The 18,814-nt window shown below is 37.8% G+C and overlaps 1 protein-coding gene across 1 annotated transcript; it reads left to right on the forward strand.

The window, feature by feature from the left end:
* Window positions 1-12,869: 12,869 nt before the first annotated feature.
* LOC113093182 (PDZ domain-containing protein 8-like) lies at window positions 12,870-18,069 on the forward strand (the record flags this gene model as incomplete). Its single annotated transcript, XM_026259044.1, has 2 exons — window positions 12,870-13,192; window positions 13,322-18,069. Coding segments are annotated over 2 exons (2,584 nt in total), but the record flags the coding sequence as incomplete, so codon positions are not given.
* Between the last annotated feature and the right edge of the window lie 745 nt (window positions 18,070-18,814).

The following is an 18,814-nucleotide window of genomic DNA, read 5'->3' on the forward strand; positions in this document are numbered from 1 at the left end:
TTATCCATCAAAATGTGCAGCTTTATGAAGTGGCTTGTGTCTATAATAAATTGTAGTCTCTTTCCCTCTATTATAAATGTCTGTTTGTCTTCCTTTTTGAAGGAAGGACAAACACAATCTAATTACTATTGATTTAAACAAATTCATATTTGGCAAAAACCTTTTCCTTTTCTATCTGCGACTTCACCACGCAGTAGATGACCGCAGTCAGTAAATATCAACTTAAATTGCTTTAATTGTTTTATTTAGTCTCTCATCTCGTTAAATCCAGCACCCAGCTCACATCCGGTGTAGAAAGAGTAGGTTGTGTTTACATTTCCAAGCGAGGTCACAACTACCTATTTTATAAAGGTCCATCCAATGTGATTTGTAATCTGTTACCTATTAATCTATGAGTCTTTTGTTTTTAATGCATATGTTGCATAACATAGATCTGTTTGTGCACTAGTGCCAGACTCATCATTCCTTTATGAATCATTTCCCCTTTTTGTTTGTGTCTGAACAAGCTGCTAATGAAGAAGAAAATAATCAAAAGAGATGAAGCACTGTTCATTTGTAAAGTATTTAATTCACTGGAAATGAATATCAAAAAGCCAGTAACGCATTGTTATATGGAGTATACTAACTAATTATTTTGACATAACAAATTACTCAAACCATGATATCAGATTTTGGTTAAACCGACTAACTCTGTTAAGAAACATTTATTTACAATGATGAAATTAGTTGTGTTGATGCTTTAATATAAATGTGAAATATTGATACCCTTTTCAGGATTATTTGATGAATAGAAAGAACAGCAATTGAAAATAGAAGTCTTTTGTAATATAAATGCCTTTGCTGTGCAAGGGTAGTATATAGTATGTATAGTAACATAGAAGTTATTGTATGTATTTACTGTTTATTTATTCACTAATTTGACTTCATCTGATTTTTAGAAGTAAAAAATACATCTGAAATGAACAGCTGCACTGAAACTGGAATATATTTCTTTGTGTGCGGCTGACTGTAGACTCTACTTTATTAAGAAACACAATGAACCAGCCTGCGTGTGTTCGTGAGAGATCGGATCACTGTAACAGGCATGCACCAGCACTGACACAGCATGTTCATATGCTTGATGACTCTACATATATTACATTAACCAATCCCATCAGCAAGGACAAGCGGTGTTTGAGCAACTGCATGCATGTGTAAGTGTGCCTTTGCGTAGACACTCGTATGAATGTGCAGATATTTGAAACACAGAATTGTGCACGGAGATGCAGATGCACACTGGCCGCTGTGTGTTTCACCCTGTGTTTATCAGCTCCCCCAGACCCCCAGATTCAGAGACCTCAGCAGGGACTCAAACACAGGATTAGTACAAATATCATCTGGAAAAGGTCATTGTTTTTCTTTCCTTTTCTCTCCCATGAACATCCCATCCTTCTCTTTTTCATTCACTCCATTGGATCTCTCTTTCCTCTCTATATTACGTTCCCCATATCCTTAAACTAATTTTACATGTAACACACTCTGCTTATAAGTACAATGGTCCATATACATGGTATTTTCATGGTACTCCAGAGTGTAACCATGGTATGTGCACAAAAGAATATGTGCATGGTAGCACTCTTTGTGTGCATGCTGGGGGATTGTTTTTTAACACCATCTAAACGCTGTAAAGTGTTAAAGCATGTTTTCTTAGCTTCCGCCTCTGGTGCAGAGAGGCTAACACCGCTATCAGTAATACGTAAGTGATACTGAGCCTCTGGGGTCTTTTCATTTATTCTTATCTCCTGCCCGTTCCAGCCGCTCTCACCATCGACCTGCACCGCCCTGCAGTCGCTCACCCGCCGATGCCCATTTCCAGCAAACCTCAGTGTACGTGGTCATCTAGATAAGTTAGAGACCGTAAGACTTTTTCATGCAAAGAAACCCTTTTTTAACATTTGCTATTCTAAGGTTTCTGTGGTATTAGAATGCCTTGAAATATAAGGGAGTTGATATAATTGACATCATTTCAAATATAATAAAAAATTATTGTAATACTTTTATAATATTTTAAAGGATTTTTAACATTTATATATTTTGCCTGTTTACTGAGATTTTAATAATGTTAAAACATATATATATATATATATATATATATATATATAATAATATATATATATATATAAATATATATATATATATATTATATAATATATAATATATGAAAAAGTAATAATTTTATAATTTGCACTCACAACGGGCAAAAATAAATATAATAAAAAAAAAAAGCATTTTTAAAATAAATCAACAGTAAAATATTTTCTAAAAATTGAGTGCAAAATGATTCTTAATAAATTCATAAATGATTAGTAAGGAATTTTAATCCAGTATTTGCAAATGGCTGGAAAGGTCACAGAAGTTCACAGGCCAACCGGCGAGTGAGTGTTTCAGTATTTGAACTGATGTAAGTTTGCACACCTGCTCTGATCATTTCTCTTAACAACCTGACATCAAAACTCTGTGTGGACGATTCTGTGTGGTCCTCAGGCTTTTGCTCCAGCAAAAATATTCTCTGATGTTGTTATTCCAGATGCAAGATGCATCAGAAACGTGTTCGACATTTCTCTGAGAATATCACAGAATGTCCTCGTTTTTCAAAATATGGGCTGTGTGAGTTCCTTACAATCTAAATAACACCATCGAGCGCTGCAGGGGGTGTGTGTGCTGTGTTTATTTGTGTGTGTGTGCATGTATAAGTCAGTGTGTGTTATGGGAATCTAGCTCTGTCACTGGTATTTTTCCGTCATCGTTGTTTAGATAGACGTGATGTTGTTTAAAACAGATCAGTGGCTTTCATTGCCTTTCCTTCAATTATTATTATATTTTTTTTTTTAGATGATTTGCATGCCTTTTGCTCATTTGAGTTTGTGTCTTTTATATTTGAAGTCCTGTTATGTCTATATAGCTTTTATAACATGTTTGTGATGTTTGCTGTTGAATTTCCTCTAGACAAACACTTGGACTCAATTTTGCCTTTAATTTGTGTGTGTGTGTGTTATCCAGCTGTCATGTTTGTGTGTTTCCATTTGCCCACCTAGATTTAAATCTTATTTAAACCAAAGACAAATAACCCTCTGTGTACCTGCTTTGTCAGGATATCAGTTCGGATCTATTCATCTTAGCTTATTCAGATACAAACATCTCTCATAATGGCTCTAAGATGACTGTTTCATCCGCAGAACCCCCACCACCCGAGGACTGGCTTTCAGGCCACTCTGATGCAGTGTTAGTATAAAAAAAAAAAAAAAAAAAAAACAAAATTCAAGGTACATTTTAGAATTTAATGTGTAACTATAAATATTTTTGCTTTATAAATATTTATATATTATATATTTTTTTTATAAATTATAGAATTATATAATTTAAATTATATGGTTAATTTATAATAAAAGCATTCTCTTTTCTTCAGTGCCTAAGGAATTCTTACATATAATTCAGGGTCTGTCATTAAAACAGTTTTCCAGGCTTTTTTAAAATTGATTTTGCTCTGTGTGCCAATGATGATGATCAAACTAATTTGACAGCCGTCCCTGTGCATGACGGAGTGTGTGATGGGTGTATTACCAACGCCACAGACGCGAACACTCATTTCTGGATGTTCCAGCCCCATCACTAAATGAACCTCAGCTCCACCCTCCACAACAGAAAACGCAGCATGTGAACACGCAAATAGTGTCGTTTTTATATGTTTATAAGATGACGCAAGTTGCAACAGATAACAGAAATGTTGTAACAGTCTGGATCATTTCCAATAAATCAATATTTTGCAGATGAATTTAATGGATTTCTGTCTTGAGACAAAGACAGATGCACTTTCACAGCCGCAAAGATTTGAATCTAAAGGACCGCATTATTTTGCAAAGTGGTAAAAAATGTTCTGATCCATTAGAGCAGCATTTTGCAAGGTGATGTATGGAGAAACCTCCTTGCTTTATTCAGCGCAGCATGACTCTTAACCTCTCTCAGTCAGTTCTTCTTCTTCTCCCAGCCGAGTGTTCAGAGTCATGGCCAGGTGTCTTTAACTTTGTTCTGAAGTATGTATTGCCTGCAGTCAGCTGCTGCTGTATTTTGAGCTAATTATTGTCTGTAGTGTGGTGTCTGACAGGCCAGCTGCTCTTTGTCTGTGCCGTTACGATTTGATGCAGTCTGAAGTATATTGCCACTAAATCTCATTTTAATGCAGTTTATTGCTGCTCTCTGCTTGGCTGGGCACCTCTTCTGGAAATAAAAAGATTGAAGAGAGAAAGAGAGAGCTGCAGAGATGAACATGAGTCTCTTTACATTTTAAAGCTTTATTTACATTATAGCTTTTCTTCTTTGCTTTGATTAGCTTTTTCTACAATTCCTTCCTTGGTTTTCCATTTCCTTTATTATTTTCTTCTTTTCTTTTCCTTATTTTCATCTTTTATGTCCTTTCCTCTCCCCTCGTATACTTTCCTATTTTCCCCTTTGTTTTTCCTTTCTTTCCTTGTTCCTTCATTTCCTTTTCTTTGCTACTACACTTCTTTTTACTTTACTTATTTCCTTTTTTCATCATTTTCTTACTCCTTTGAATTGATTTTCTTCGTTTCCTTTCCTAAACTTTCCTAAATGTTCATAAACATTCGTATTCTCCATTTGTGAACTTCCTTTATTTCTTAAGTCTTTTTCCTTTCTTTTAATTTCCTTTCCTGTGTCCCCCTTCATTTTTAGTCCTTTAGTTATTTACTGTATTTCCTTAATCTTTTTCTTCCTTCATTTCCTTTTTCCTCCTTCATTCCTTGCTTTTTTAAAGTATTTACTGTCCCTTTTTTCCTCCCTTTTTCATTCTTCTACTGTTTCTGTTACTGGAGCAGTTATGTCTAGTGATGGCTGGGTGGTAACAGTAGTTTTATTTCATGGTAATCTAAAGGTGATGTCTCCTGCTCACGGCTGACAGCTGAAACTGATATTAACGGACGGGACAGAGTTAACACGTGTATTTGGAGGAGCATTCATTGCTTGCAGTCAGATTAGAGCCAGGTGCTATAGTTTCGATCAGTCCATCACTCTTTGAAGCAAAATGTCACCTGTGAATATAGAGCTGCTGTTGAACGTTTATAAAGCCATGATCTTTGCCCTGTATCAGACAGCTGTCAATTGCACGGGAAAGGGACGTTTGAAACTGCACTTTTAAGTAACTGACTCAGTTTAAGCTGAAGAGAATGAAAATGGACAAATAAAATGCCAGAGTGATAAGGACACACTCTTTGCCCCCCCCCCATCCCCTCCACATGGCTTTTGAGCGTCGATATGAGAGACTCCTTCATCTTCCCTTCCATCTTTCATTGGGCCATCCTCGTTCTACCTTTCACACGTGGGGTTAAACTGGGGGTGCGTCCATGTAGATGAGGGGACAGTTCCTGAGCATCTGGATAACAATGAAGGTGCTAAAAACGGAACCCAACTTGGACCGGCGTTAAAGACGCTCTGGTCTCTGTGAACAATTGCAAATGAGGGGATGAGAAGGGTCTTGTTTTTGAATGTCCCCCGTCTCCATAACAACGCTCCCTTTTGTGTGGCACTCTCTGAAAAGCCTCCTCCTATCACAAAAACGTCGCGGCAGCATGAAAATTTCAGCCCGTCCGTGATGAGACGCAACTGCATTCATCCCAGCTTTGAACAAATGTGTGCAAATCAGAGTCGATTCCTGGAATAGGTTCGTCAGGGAAAAAAATGAGAAGCCAATTCGTGCAACTTGCTGAACCCCATGATGGAGGGGTTCACTAAATAAAGGCTTTTTTTTGTTTTTCAAAATATATGTTTTAGCACTAAAATTTGATTTGGAATCCGCAGATCTGTGGTAGATTTTATATAAGATTTTTATGAATATTTTATATTTAGTTGTCTCCCTCTAACTCAAAAACTCGGAGTCAGAACTGGATATGGTAGATGTTGTAATTATAGCCTCATGTCATTGTTGTGTAACTATGTGTGAAGCAGTGTTTTGTTAATTTGCATGGATTGGAGGAAAGGGCGAAATGAAGAGAAGTGATTGAAATTAGCCGAGTGTTGGAAAGGGGCAGTGTTGACGATATTCCCCCCCGCCATTAGTTATTATGCCACATGTGACTCAAATCAGCCAACTTAATACAAAACACATTAATCCACAGCAACACTTCCTGCTTAATTATCCTCACTTCCTGGCCTTGCCTGTTGGCTGTCAGACATTTTCAAATTGAGTTTTCGTCAAGCTCTGAAATTTCTTGACATAACATTTCCACTGCTTAATTTTTAACCCTGTTACTCGTGAGATCAATTGAGAATAAATGTTTTCACTTTATCTTAGTTCTGAATCCTCGCAGTTTTGTTGTAGCTCTGAAGGGAAGAAAAAAAACATTAAGAACCTTTACGGATGTTAAAAGTCACATCCCTTTATTCCAAAAGACAAAATTGTTTATTAGTTTTGTATTAATCATCGATTTCAGCTGTAAGCCAAGTCATTGAAAAAAACTATTTTTCTAATTAGTTTTAGTTTTTTTTGAAATGGGAAAAATATCTAAACATCAATTTTACAATATACAATATAAGTTTACTTCGAGTAAGAAAAAAAAAGTTATTCGATATTAATATTTCTTTTTAGATGATATGTAAGTGTTTCTGTGTGGTGTGAACATATATACTTTACAGAAAAAAATATGCATTTTTCAAGAAAGATGTTATTTCTCGTTTAAGAATAAATAAATAAAAAATTGTGAAATTGAGAAAGTATAAGATTTGTTATTTGACTTTTGAAATCTATAGTTCACTTCTGTTTTAGTCAGTTCCTAATAAAATCCCCCATGCATCCACTTCAGCGGATCGATCTAAGCACCCTTTGTTTCGCGTCTCTGTTATTTTTTTCTATTAATCGCTAGAGCTCTCTGATGCTGTTTGTGTGTGTGTGCACATGCCTTGCGGGGGACTGCTACCCTATACCCTAACACTAATCTCTCTGACATGTGCCAGATGATTCGATTACTGGCCATTGCTCTGAAGGCTCTCACTACAGCATCTGACCACTGAACTCAGCCGCTGTGTGTGAGCAAGAGTACAACTGGCCAATATACTGCAGCTAAAAATATAGATCTTGATGTTTTTCAGCCTTTTCATGATATCTCTTTGTATATTTTCTCTGAAATGGTTTAAAAGTACGGAGGAATCATAATTTCAACTCAACAGCTATTGTGGCTGATTCCATTTCAAAATGTTTCATGTATTTATATTTTTACATACTTTTTGTCTTTCTAAATAAACCATATTACATGGAGAAAACAAAGTTAGTATTCTTATTAATTTAAAATCATCTAATTCATCTCTTAAAATGTGTATTTTAAATATTATTTTCAGAAATATTTCTTTGTTGTTGCATGACTCGCGTTTTCTCCTTTTGCCAGCTGGTGGGAGTGAGTCTGAATGTGCTTGTCGAACTTAATTTCATTAGCTCACCTCTTGTGGAGAAAGCTAACAGATTAAAAAACCCAAACCTTTTAAGAGAAACCGGGCTCTCAGGAGACAAAAAGCTATATGCTTCATGCATTTAAAGTTGCTGAAGGCTTGTTCACAGTGTTACGTTTTTTTTTTTTTGGCCACAAAATTGATTAAATGTAGCATTGGTGTGTATAAAAGACTTCTTGAAGATCCAAAAAAAATTGTTTGTAAGCAATCAAAACTGCAAAGAAAATACAATTTTCCATGTTCCAGGTTTAATTACTGTTTATTTATTTATTTATTATTCAAAGGGTAAAGCAAAGTATGTATCATTTGTGTGTTGGATGCTGGGCACCATCATTATCACCCGTGTTGCTTAAGTAAAGGATGAGAGTCTGTTGTGAATAGGGTAGATTTATATAAGCCAGTTGAAGAGAAAGGTGGGGGATGAAGGGAGTGGGAGGATGAATGAAATGGATAGCATGTAAAGAGAGAGAGAGAAATGGAGAGTGGGAGGTTTGGCTGAACACACCACAGGTGTACACACAAGGCAACTGACCGTTCTGTACAATAGCTTCAATGGGCATCTGTCAACAATCACAGCGGTGCACGGAACACGTCTACCACCTACAAGCACGTATGCACTCGCTGACACCTGACGACAAGAAGAAAACTTTCAATTCGTTGTACAGAGTGTGTAGGGCTGTTTGCTTTTTCTGAGCAGTTATTCATCTGTCTGTCTGTCTCTTTGAGTGCACTGTACGATTTGATGTCTGTGCACATTTAGAGGCTGTATTAGTGTGGCCAAGCGTATGCTGTATGTTTTGTGTTGTGCATGTGAGCAAGAGGGAGATGTGTTCTTTTTGGAGGCAACAGAGAAAAACTAGAAAAGCTTTTCCACTGTCGGGCCAGTGCGAGCCAGGGCTTAAAATGGGCCGGGCGGGGCTAATAGCCTCGGGCCTGTACCACGAGGCCAAAGTAGCGCTGCATTTCCACTTTCGGGCCAGAAGCTCCGCTGCGATATAGGGGTTGCGACACAATATATTGCGATACACTGTGATACTGTAAGGCAATATATTTGGATATTTCTTATTTTAGCAATAGGATATATTTTTAGGAAAGCTGACATTAAGAAAACACCACCAAATGCAAACCTTAGCAAAAAATAAATAATTAAAATTGTTTAACCAGAACACAGTGGGATCTGCATTTGCAATAATCAGTCCGTCCCCAGTCCCTTTTTAAGGAATAATCACACAACATTTCTTCCATGTTTTATTTTTAACAGTAAATCCCCCTTTAAAAAAACAAAAACAAGTTTGCTTCATTTTCAATAATTAAAAGATAAATTAAATAATTGTTGCCTTCATTTGATAACCAGAAAAATGTAAATACACAACAGAATTTCCAAGGGAAAAAAACATTTCATAAGGCTATTTTAAGAATTGTTTTAAATGAATTAAGTTGTTTTTATGCATTTAAATGATTAGGCATGCTAAAACACAGAATTAGGTAACAATAAAACATATGGTGAAGAAAAAATCAAACATTTCATAGGGCCCTAAACATGTCATTTTTGTTAAACTTTTAATAAACTGATGTGAAAATGTATAAGTTTTATGATTTTAATTAATTAAACATTATTTTTGATCAATACAATTTAATTTAACCATTAAAATGGAGTTAAAACAGGGAAAAAATTAGATCCAGAAAAGAAAAAAATGGAACAAAAAAAAATAGAATTTGGGAAAAAATAAAACTGATTTCATAGGGCCTTATACAACACAGACCCTGGATCAGGACGTCACTCCACACTGGATAAAAGAGCCAGAAGGAAACTGGTCAGAGAGGTGACCAAGAGGCGTACATCAATTGTGAAGCTGCTGCAGGAATTTATGACAAAGAAGATAAAAGCTACTCCTCGAGAAAGGCCTCACTGCTGAGCTTTGCCAAAACGCACCCTGAAGATTCCGAGGCAGATGAGACTAAAATTAATTATTTGGCCTCAACACCGAACAATATGTCTGGCACCAATCCAATCCAGCTTACCATCCAAATAACACCATCCTGGTTGATTCTCCGTTGTTGTTTGTTTTTTTGACATGTTGGTGTTTATATCTTTCACTGTTATATGTTATAATTTGCACTGAGTAAATAAAGCTGGAAAAAAAAAACTGTGTCCATCTTCATTTCAGGCTGCAAAGGAGGTGGGGGGGGGGGCTGATTCTTTACCCATTGTATGTTATGACAGAACATGAATGTAAGTCTCTTATGCTCAAAAATACAGTAAGACATAAATATTGTAAAATATAAAGTAATTTCTGTATTTTACAGACAAATTCCTGTGATGGCAAAGCTGAATTTCCAGCAACCATTACTCCAGTCTTTAGTGTCACATGATCCTTCAGAAATCATTCTAATATGCTGAGTTGCTGCTCAATCAATGTTGAAAACAGTTGTGCTGTTAAATATTTTTTGTGAGAACATTAATCATTTGAATTTTTCACTTTTTCACAGTCACTTTTGATAGATTTTAATGCTGAATAAAGTGGTTAATTGTTATATATCCTATCCTACAAACATTTCAAGCTACAGTTGCTTAAAATTACAATAAATTGCAACTTTTTATTGATTGATTGTGTATATATGTGTATGATTTTATATGTTGCTAATATATTGGCAGGGCAAATACAAATCTGAATTATACGTAAGCCTTCAGAATTGTGTGCATGAGTTGTGTAGAGTACTTTTCTTTTACGATTTAATTCTTCAATACTTTTTTGTGCCCTTATTAGAGCTTGCACAGCCAATCCCACATTGTGGGAACCAGAACGTTGTTCATAATTAATATTTCACAGAAGTCGGTCATATGTGATTGGCATGGCATGTGGGTGAATAAATAATGACATTTTATTTTCTCAGCTGCAGGCCTGTTTTTCTCGTGGTTCTATTGAATGTGTACTGGTATGTGAGTATTGTGTGTTAATTCAGACATTTATGCTGTAATCAGTGGCACTGACCTGAAAATGTCTCACTGGCGCCCTGTTTGTGTTTGTTGTTGAAAAGCTGTTTTATATTTCCCTGATACTCGATGTGAGGGTGTATTTGTGAACCCTGTGGTGATGAGGTTAGACGGACAGTAAATTGACTCCTGAACAGCGTCCTCACGTACCAGTCGGAACGACAGCAGTCCGTTTACCTGCACTCAACACACGCGGACACACAGTAACGCACACAATGAGTGTGTGAGCGTTCCTCCTGCTGTGCCTTTCCATGCTTGTGTAATTACCCCTTAGCCACCGCTCAGCTACAGAAATCGTCTGTAATTGCCGCTCAATGTCGCTGTTTGGTTCCAGTGTCAGACAAATCTTTCTTTCTCTCTTTCATGTCTTCTCTCCTTCTGTCTTTAAACCTTGTCATTTTCCCATTCTAAAAGTGGGGAAACAAAGGTGCACGTTAAGAGCAGGTTTGTCTTGCAATCTAGTTGTGGACTTTATTCCGTCTGATGGTAACGCTTCTGTGGTCAGTCTTAAACTCAAGGCATCATATAATGTAGGTCTAACCAGTTCTGATGTTGAGGTACAACATGTTCCTGTACCAGAAGACATTGATCAGAATGTTTGGAAGTCATTTTTAGTGTTTGTTATGGTTAATATCAGATGAAAGCCATCTCTAGATCACAGCCCTTTGTCCACCATGCAAACAATGGTGTCTTGTCTTCTGTGTTTGTCATACTTGTTTCAGCAATTCAACTCCTTAAATCCAGAATATCACTTTTATTCTGGATTATACCAGTGATTCTTTACATACGCTTTGCTTTCATTTTCATTCTCTAATCTTGGAAAGGTTGCAATGAATTATCCCAAATATGCTGGTAAAAGACCAACAGTGTCCTCAAAAAAAAAAAAGCCTGGAGCTTTTGTTTTTCTCCCACGAACCCTCTCTGACACGTGTAAATGGTGGGATCAGGTTGTGTCCTGCGGGAGGAAATGTTCAGAATTAATCATCTCTGTGGAGAGTTTCACAGCAGCCCTTCAGTCATTAAGATTAATGTTCCTGTGTATTTATTTTGTCTGTTATAAACAAACTTATCTTCAGCACCTCAGCTAGCTGACATGTATGCAAATAGTGTTGGCACACGTGTTCTTCCCTTGTCTCATTTCTTACTCCTGAGGCTACCACAAATGCCTTCTTTCAGTAGCAAAGCAATGGATTATGTAAAAAACATGCTTAGAAATAATTTGATGAATCAGTTTTAACCATTTTTTGTGATGTTCACTTGGCCATTTTAAACAGTAAATTAAATATTCAAATAAACTATTATTTTTGTTTGATCAGTGGCACAAAGGCAATAGCACTATAAGATATCAATGTTAAATAGTTAGATGAATTAATAATATAATATTCAGACTATATAATAAATGAACATATACATAACATAGCGATAGTTTGCTAATCATACGATAATCTGTTTATAGTCACCATGGAAGTAAGATAGATAGATAGATAGATAGATTAAACTAAATATTATAGTTTTATACAGTTGAATTTGGGTGTTTTTTGTAAGTTGCCTTCTAAGAACTTTCAGAGGGTTCTTGAATGTTTCTGTAGACAGTCATTGGTCAAAACTGGGCAAGTCAGTCCTCTGCTTACCAACTTGAGTAGATTGTCTGTTTTTTTCCTCACCCGTTTAACTCAATCAGTGCCCTTCTCAAGGGTTATAACAAATGACAGCAGCAAAATTACAGTCATCCATCTCAGCAGCTTAGATCTGCATCCTGTTTTTTTGTGCCCACCCCCAGCACAGAGGACAAAGAGAGACAAAGGGGGAGACGGGACATATCATGGAAAGATCAATGAAAAACAATCACTCGTATTTGTGCTACAGTACAATTATACAGTCCAGAACATAATTCTTGTATGTTGGTGGATCTAGTGGAATTTTTCCTCACTTTGGTACACTAACTTACTCCTTATATGTACCTGTTGTTGTATTGTGTCACCCCAAGGGGCAGGTGGACCTTTAGGTGGATGTTTTTGATGTAGAATTTTGTGATGCAGCCAGCCCTGATACAGCATCTGCTACTTTGTGGCACATTTGCAGTGAAATTCGCAGTAATTGCAGACCTCCCTTCCTACGTTTTAGAGAGCATTGTTTTATCACCATGAAAACTGTTAGATGTGATGGGAAGAGAGAGATTTCTATAGAAAGTGATGGATGTCTTGTTCACATCATAATGTAGGTTGTCCGCCCTAATTATAAACTGCTATTGCTGTCAAAAGATAAGCTTTAAGAAACACTGTCTTTTGGCTTAACTGCTAGTGTTACTCTCAACTAGTAACAAAAGCTTCCCCTAACGACTTATTTCCAATCCAGTCCCACTTGGTGATCTTAAGACTTGAAGTAATGTATGCCAGAACAACACCTGCAATAAAGAAAAGATTACAATTTACAAATCTACTTGGAATCTTATTATAATTGTCAGTCTCAAGTTTCTTCAATTACACAACCCTTTCATTAAGATTATTATCAAATCTGATATTGTTTCTCTTTGTCTGTTGCAGACTGAGGTGATCAAAGGACCATCTGGGAGCGTGGGAATGACGTTCAGGCATGTCCCTGCCAGTGATGGTGACACGGTGCATGTAAGCATAGAGACTGTCACCCCAAACTCCCCAGCTGCCCTGGCGGACTTACAGAGAGGAGATCGCCTCATTGCTATTGGAGGTTAGACTTATATTTACTATTCAAGTGGAATGTTTGATAGTTGTGGATAGTTTATTTGATGGACAATTGATGTAAGTTTTTATAATAGATTTGCAAAGAATTAATCATTCTTTATGTCTATTTTCACAGGAGTCAAAGTGACGTCCTCTGTCCAAGTGCCGAAGCTGCTAAAACAAGCTGGAGAAAGAGTGATAGTTTTATATGAGAGGCCGGTCCGGCACCTGGTGCCTACTGTGGGCTTGGGGACGCTCCAAGAAACCCTAGGACCAATGGAGGAACCCAGTTATCTTCATCATCCTGGGGGCTACGAGGAGGACCCAGCCCCGATAACCACCATGGACATATCTGATCACAGAGACAATGACTCTGAGTTTGAGGAGCTAATCGTTGAGTCCAAATCAACTCCAGCTCCAGTCACTGTTGACACTAAGGAGGATTTCCTGCTCTCTGTAAACCAAAGTCCAAAAAAAACTGTGGCCAACTTGGCCAAACCCCTTGGTTCCATCTCACCAATTCTCAACCGCAGACTGAACCTTCAGTCCCCACTCAAACCCCAGCCCAAAGAATCACCAAAGGCACCAACTCTCAAGGCTGCTGAACCTTCTGAACCACCACAGAGACCAATGGTGCCCCCTCCTCCACCACCTACACGCCCTCCTGTCCCTCCCAGGCCCCATATAAAAGTCACATCTGCATCTTCAGAAACCCAGAGCTTGTTTGAAGGTAATGAACCTGTGGTGGAAAAAAGTCCAGAGAAAACACAACCCACTGCTGGCAGTGGTGACAAAACAGTAGAGAAAATCCCTGTGAAGTCACCAGAGCCAAAGCCTGTGAGTAAGCACCCAGAGCTTGCAGAGGAAATCCCAAATATTCCAGCCACAAACAAGCAAGATTCAGCCAAAGACAAGATATCCGAGAGCTCCTCCAACACTAGAGACAGTGTCGATGAGCAGGGTCTCTGGGAATCATCTGAAATCATGTACCGCAGCAGAGCTGCCCGATGGAACAAAGCCTCTGTGATCTTTGAGGTGGAAAGCCACTACAAATTCCTTAATGTAGCACTTTGGTGCAAGGACCCCTTCAAGCTTGGTAGTCTCTTGTGCTTAGGGCACGTCAGCTTGCGCTTGGAACACATAGCACTGGAATGCTTAGCTACATCATCTGCTGAATATCAGAGCACCTTTCGTCTATGTGCTCCTGAACCAAGGGCCAGCGTCAGCCGTACTGCTTTGCGCAGCTTGAGCACTCACAAAGGTTTCAATGAGAAACTCTGTTACGGAGATGTTACCCTCAACTTCACTTACCTTGCAGATGGGGAGTCAGACCTCTCCAGTGGATTGGTAGAACGTGAGTGGCATGGAAGTCTTCAGGAAGAGGACTTAAAAGACCGGGAAAAGGAACGGGAGCAGGTACTCATGGCAACCCGGGATGAACCAAGCTACAGCGGCATGCAGTTTGGAGATATGCGGCACAATTTTCAAGACACTCAGTTCCAGAATCCCACTTATTGCGATTATTGCAAGAAGAAGGTGTGGACCAAGGCTGCCTCACAGTGCATGACCTGTTCTTATGTCTGTCACAAGAAGTGTCAGGAGAAGTGTCTAACAGAGTTTCCTAAATGCGTAGCTGCCTCAGTCCGACGTGGAGCAGATCCTGAGGCCAAGTCTACCATCAATCGGGCAACTACTGGCCTTACACGTCACATTATCAATACTAGCTCTCGACTACTCAATCTGAGGCAGGTGCCCAAAGCCAGACTTGCAGAACAGGTTGCAGAAATAGGATCAGGACCGGTGGAGCCTTCTCCGAAACAGACACCTAACACATCTGACAATGAGAGCAGTGACACAGAGACCTATACTGGGGCCAGTCCTTCCAAGCAGCCACCTGGTAGTAGTGGCTCCAAACTGGTGCGGAAGGAAGGTGGGCTGGATGACAGCGTCTTCATTGCCGTCAAAGAGATTGGTCGAGATCTTTACCGTGGCCTCCCAACAGATGAGCGTTCACATAAACTGGAGTTGATGTTGGACAAGTTGCAGCAGGAGATTGACCAGGAGCTGGAGCATAACAACACTTTGAGTGTGGAAGAGCGAGAAACGATTGATTCCCGGCACAAGGCCCTCATCTCAGCAGCTCTGGCCAAGTCCGGTGAACGACTCCAAGCGTTGACTCTGCTCATGATTCACTACCGTGCTGGCATCGAAGACCTAGAGTCTGTTGATAGCACCTCACCATCTGAACAGCATGGCTTTCCAAAGACCAAAACAGAGGGTCTGGAAGAGTCGCTGATGGGCACAGAAGTGTACGACAGTGACATATGCAGTCCTGTTGGTGTTCAGATGCTGGATGAGATTACAGATGAGCAGATCTGTGTAGAGGCATTACAGTAAAATGACAGAAGGCATCAGGGGCTTGGGATTCAAGAACAAATACTTTTTCTCAAGTATGACTTGAGGTTTGCAAAAGTATTCCTAAAGATGTACTGTCAATTGAGGAATTTTGTGAGAGTGTCAGTAGTTTACCAATTTTTTTATTTTAATTTTTTTTCATAAATACCCCCCCCCCCATCTTTAGTCATTGATTACTGTTTTAGAGGACAGAACCATCAGTCTGTAGACTTTTGTTAGTATTACATCAAATACACAGAATGTGAGTTCCCATGACATGATCCATCCAAGTTTTAACTGCCTTACCTGAAAGGTGCAGTTAATTTTTTTTTTTACATAAGCTTAAGTAGGGAGAGGTGTGAGTTTGAAGCAAGATGAGCTTGAATACATATTTTTATTTTTATTTTGTTCATTGGTAGAGACTGAATTATATACATGTATGCTCTTAGTTATGCTCATGGTTGGAAATATACCTTGTCCATTGTGTTTTAAGCGTCAAGCCCCTCACTACAAAATGTTGGATTATATCCTGAATAACAGTCCATAGAACATGATGCCATTCCTAACCAACATTTTTTTCTCTGATAAGCACCTTTTGTTCCTAATTGTTTTTAATTTTAAAGCATTATTTCTTTAATGTTTATGTTTTGTTATTTTTTTAAATGTTTAATGTTGAACTGAGAGGGAATCATCATAGGACAAATAATCTTGAGGTTATTATTCTACTGGGGACCATTCTTTGTCTAATTTAAATTTGTCACAAAGCCAATGTGACTTTATTTTTGTTTAGTTTTTTTGAGGGAAGTATATTTATATTGCATATGTGTGTTTCATAATATATGTTTCCAATAATTGCCATTACATAATCTCACAATTAATTTGTTTTGAGGCTTTATGAGTTCTAATATGCTGGCGATTTTTCTCAAACCAGTTTGGATACTTTTTTATCCTCCATCAGTTGGTCCGGGTGAATGGTTATATATGTTTGAATATTTCAGTCTGTTAGTTTTTGGTTTGATTTATGTATTGGAATGTGTAATTTTGATTATCATGCAAGCAAACTTTCAGTACGTCTAACATCTGTGTGCGTTCGCATGCATTGTTGTCATTGAGAGTTGATTTTACATGTTTACTAATGAATTTATCTCCTAAATGACTAACTTTACATTCATTATTCCGTTCACCTCTCAAACACATCTCTCAACCTGTAAAACTACATCATTAAAAACTCTTTTGTCAATGCATATAGTATTCCTTAATTCCCAAAGCTAATGTTTAAGTTCATGAACAGTCTGTAACCTGTCTGCTCATTCTGGCCTCTGTCTGTATATTGCTGGTTAGTTTTCATTTACTTCATTTACTTTAAATGGACTTGGAATTGATCAATGAAAGACTTTTTTTTTGCTGTTACTACATGTGTTTTACACATGAACAACTGTAACTGGCTACATGCATTACTGGATCAGTTTTCCTGAATTAAAGCTTTTTAGTAAAAACAAATGACTAGGCCTTTAGGTGGCGAGAACAAAACTCTTAATCCAGACATGGTCAACTTTGGTCTTGGAGAGCCATAGTCCTAAAGAGTTTTGCTCCAAGTCTGATTAAAAACTGACCTGCCTGTAGCTTTCTAGTAATCCTTAGACCCTGATTAGCTTGATCAGGTGTGTTTGATTAGAGTTAGCGAAACTCTGCAGGACTGTGTCTCTCCAGGACAGAAGTCCTAGTTTTGTCCTAGTCCAACCAATCTGTGTTAACAGTCATGCTGTCCTTGTTAACATTTCTGCTGCTATATCATCTATTGATTGGGCCTGGGACATCAGTTTGGTCCACCTTACCCTGGCTCAATGAGTATGTATCACCATAGAGGACCTTTGTGGGCCCCTCTGGTCACAAGGCCTTGGACAGTATACACTATTCAGCTGCTGTAGAATTGGTCTGTTTTTGCTTGTGCATTATTTGCATAAGTTGTTGAAGGAAGGAATAACATTAAATGGTAAGGTGTTTTTTTTCTCTCTTGGCTTCTTGTCTAGTTGCTGCTGCTGTAATCCCATGCTTCTCAATACAACACCACCATCATATGCTCTCAAAATATTTCTCCAATTATTAAAAAAAAATAATAAGTATGAAACATCACATCCTCTTTGGCAAACTGTGGTTAAGCTTTTCTGAGAAAGCTCTTGTTCTTATTGGAAGCTGTGTCATGTTTTAAAGCGCTATTGTAAAAAGCCTAGTAATGTAGGTGACTTTAAACCATGTTCTTTCTCCCTGAACTTCTATAGTGTTCAACATGTGGGTTCATCCTTTCTTTTTTGCTGCTGTTGTTATTGCTTAATGTAAATATGATTTTGTTCTTTTGTGGGTTTTATTTATGGTGGAGGGCATCTTCCGACAAAGTGCACAGCTTTTAAACTTGCTGCAAGACCTTTACGCACTGACATATCATATTTGCTTATGCACTTGAGATAAATAAATTATTAGAAATGAAAAAAAGTTCCTCTGTAATTTTTGCACCTTCCCATATACACTATTACTGCAATAGCATTCATTTTTAGCTAATCTGTGTTTTCGCTACATTTGATAACCGAGAAGCCAGTTGCGATGGTATGAAACCAATGAGAAGAGAATGCCGTGTTTTGTACACAAGATACTTCAAAAGATGTGAGTGCAAAACTCAAGTACATCCATCTAGCCTGTGTTTAATGGAAAACATGGTAAAGTATATTTAGTGGGCAAAACTGTATGGACAGTCACTTCTGAAAACCCTGCGAGCTGATATCAGGATTATTATAAACTAAACGTTCATAATGTTAGCCATTGATAAGACATTGGGAGCAGGTGGCATTTAGTGGTTATTGGTGAACCCATTAACAAGATTGCCACACTGCAGAATCAATAACAGGAAATAACACTCTTAAACCTTGGTACAACTGAGTAAAGCAAAGAACATTTTTAAATCAATAGAACATTTTAAAGTTTTGGATTTTCATTGGATAATGCAGACTTGAATTGTCATTCTACCAGGTTCTCTTTTCATTCCAGTATTGTATCAAATAAAATTATTTGTCAATCATGTAAAGTCTGTTTTGTATGCAAAATGATTAAGATCACTTGGGAAAAACAAGCATCATGTCTTTTTAAACATTTATTTTCTGCTGTGGTCACACACACACACATACATTATCGTCAGAGCTCTAATGCTGATGTAAAACCTAACCACCAGACTAAACACTGGATA

This window comes from Carassius auratus, unplaced genomic scaffold (assembly GCF_003368295.1).
Source record: "Carassius auratus strain Wakin unplaced genomic scaffold, ASM336829v1 scaf_tig00214921, whole genome shotgun sequence".
In the NCBI taxonomy this organism is placed as follows: Eukaryota; Metazoa; Chordata; class Actinopteri; order Cypriniformes; family Cyprinidae; genus Carassius; species Carassius auratus.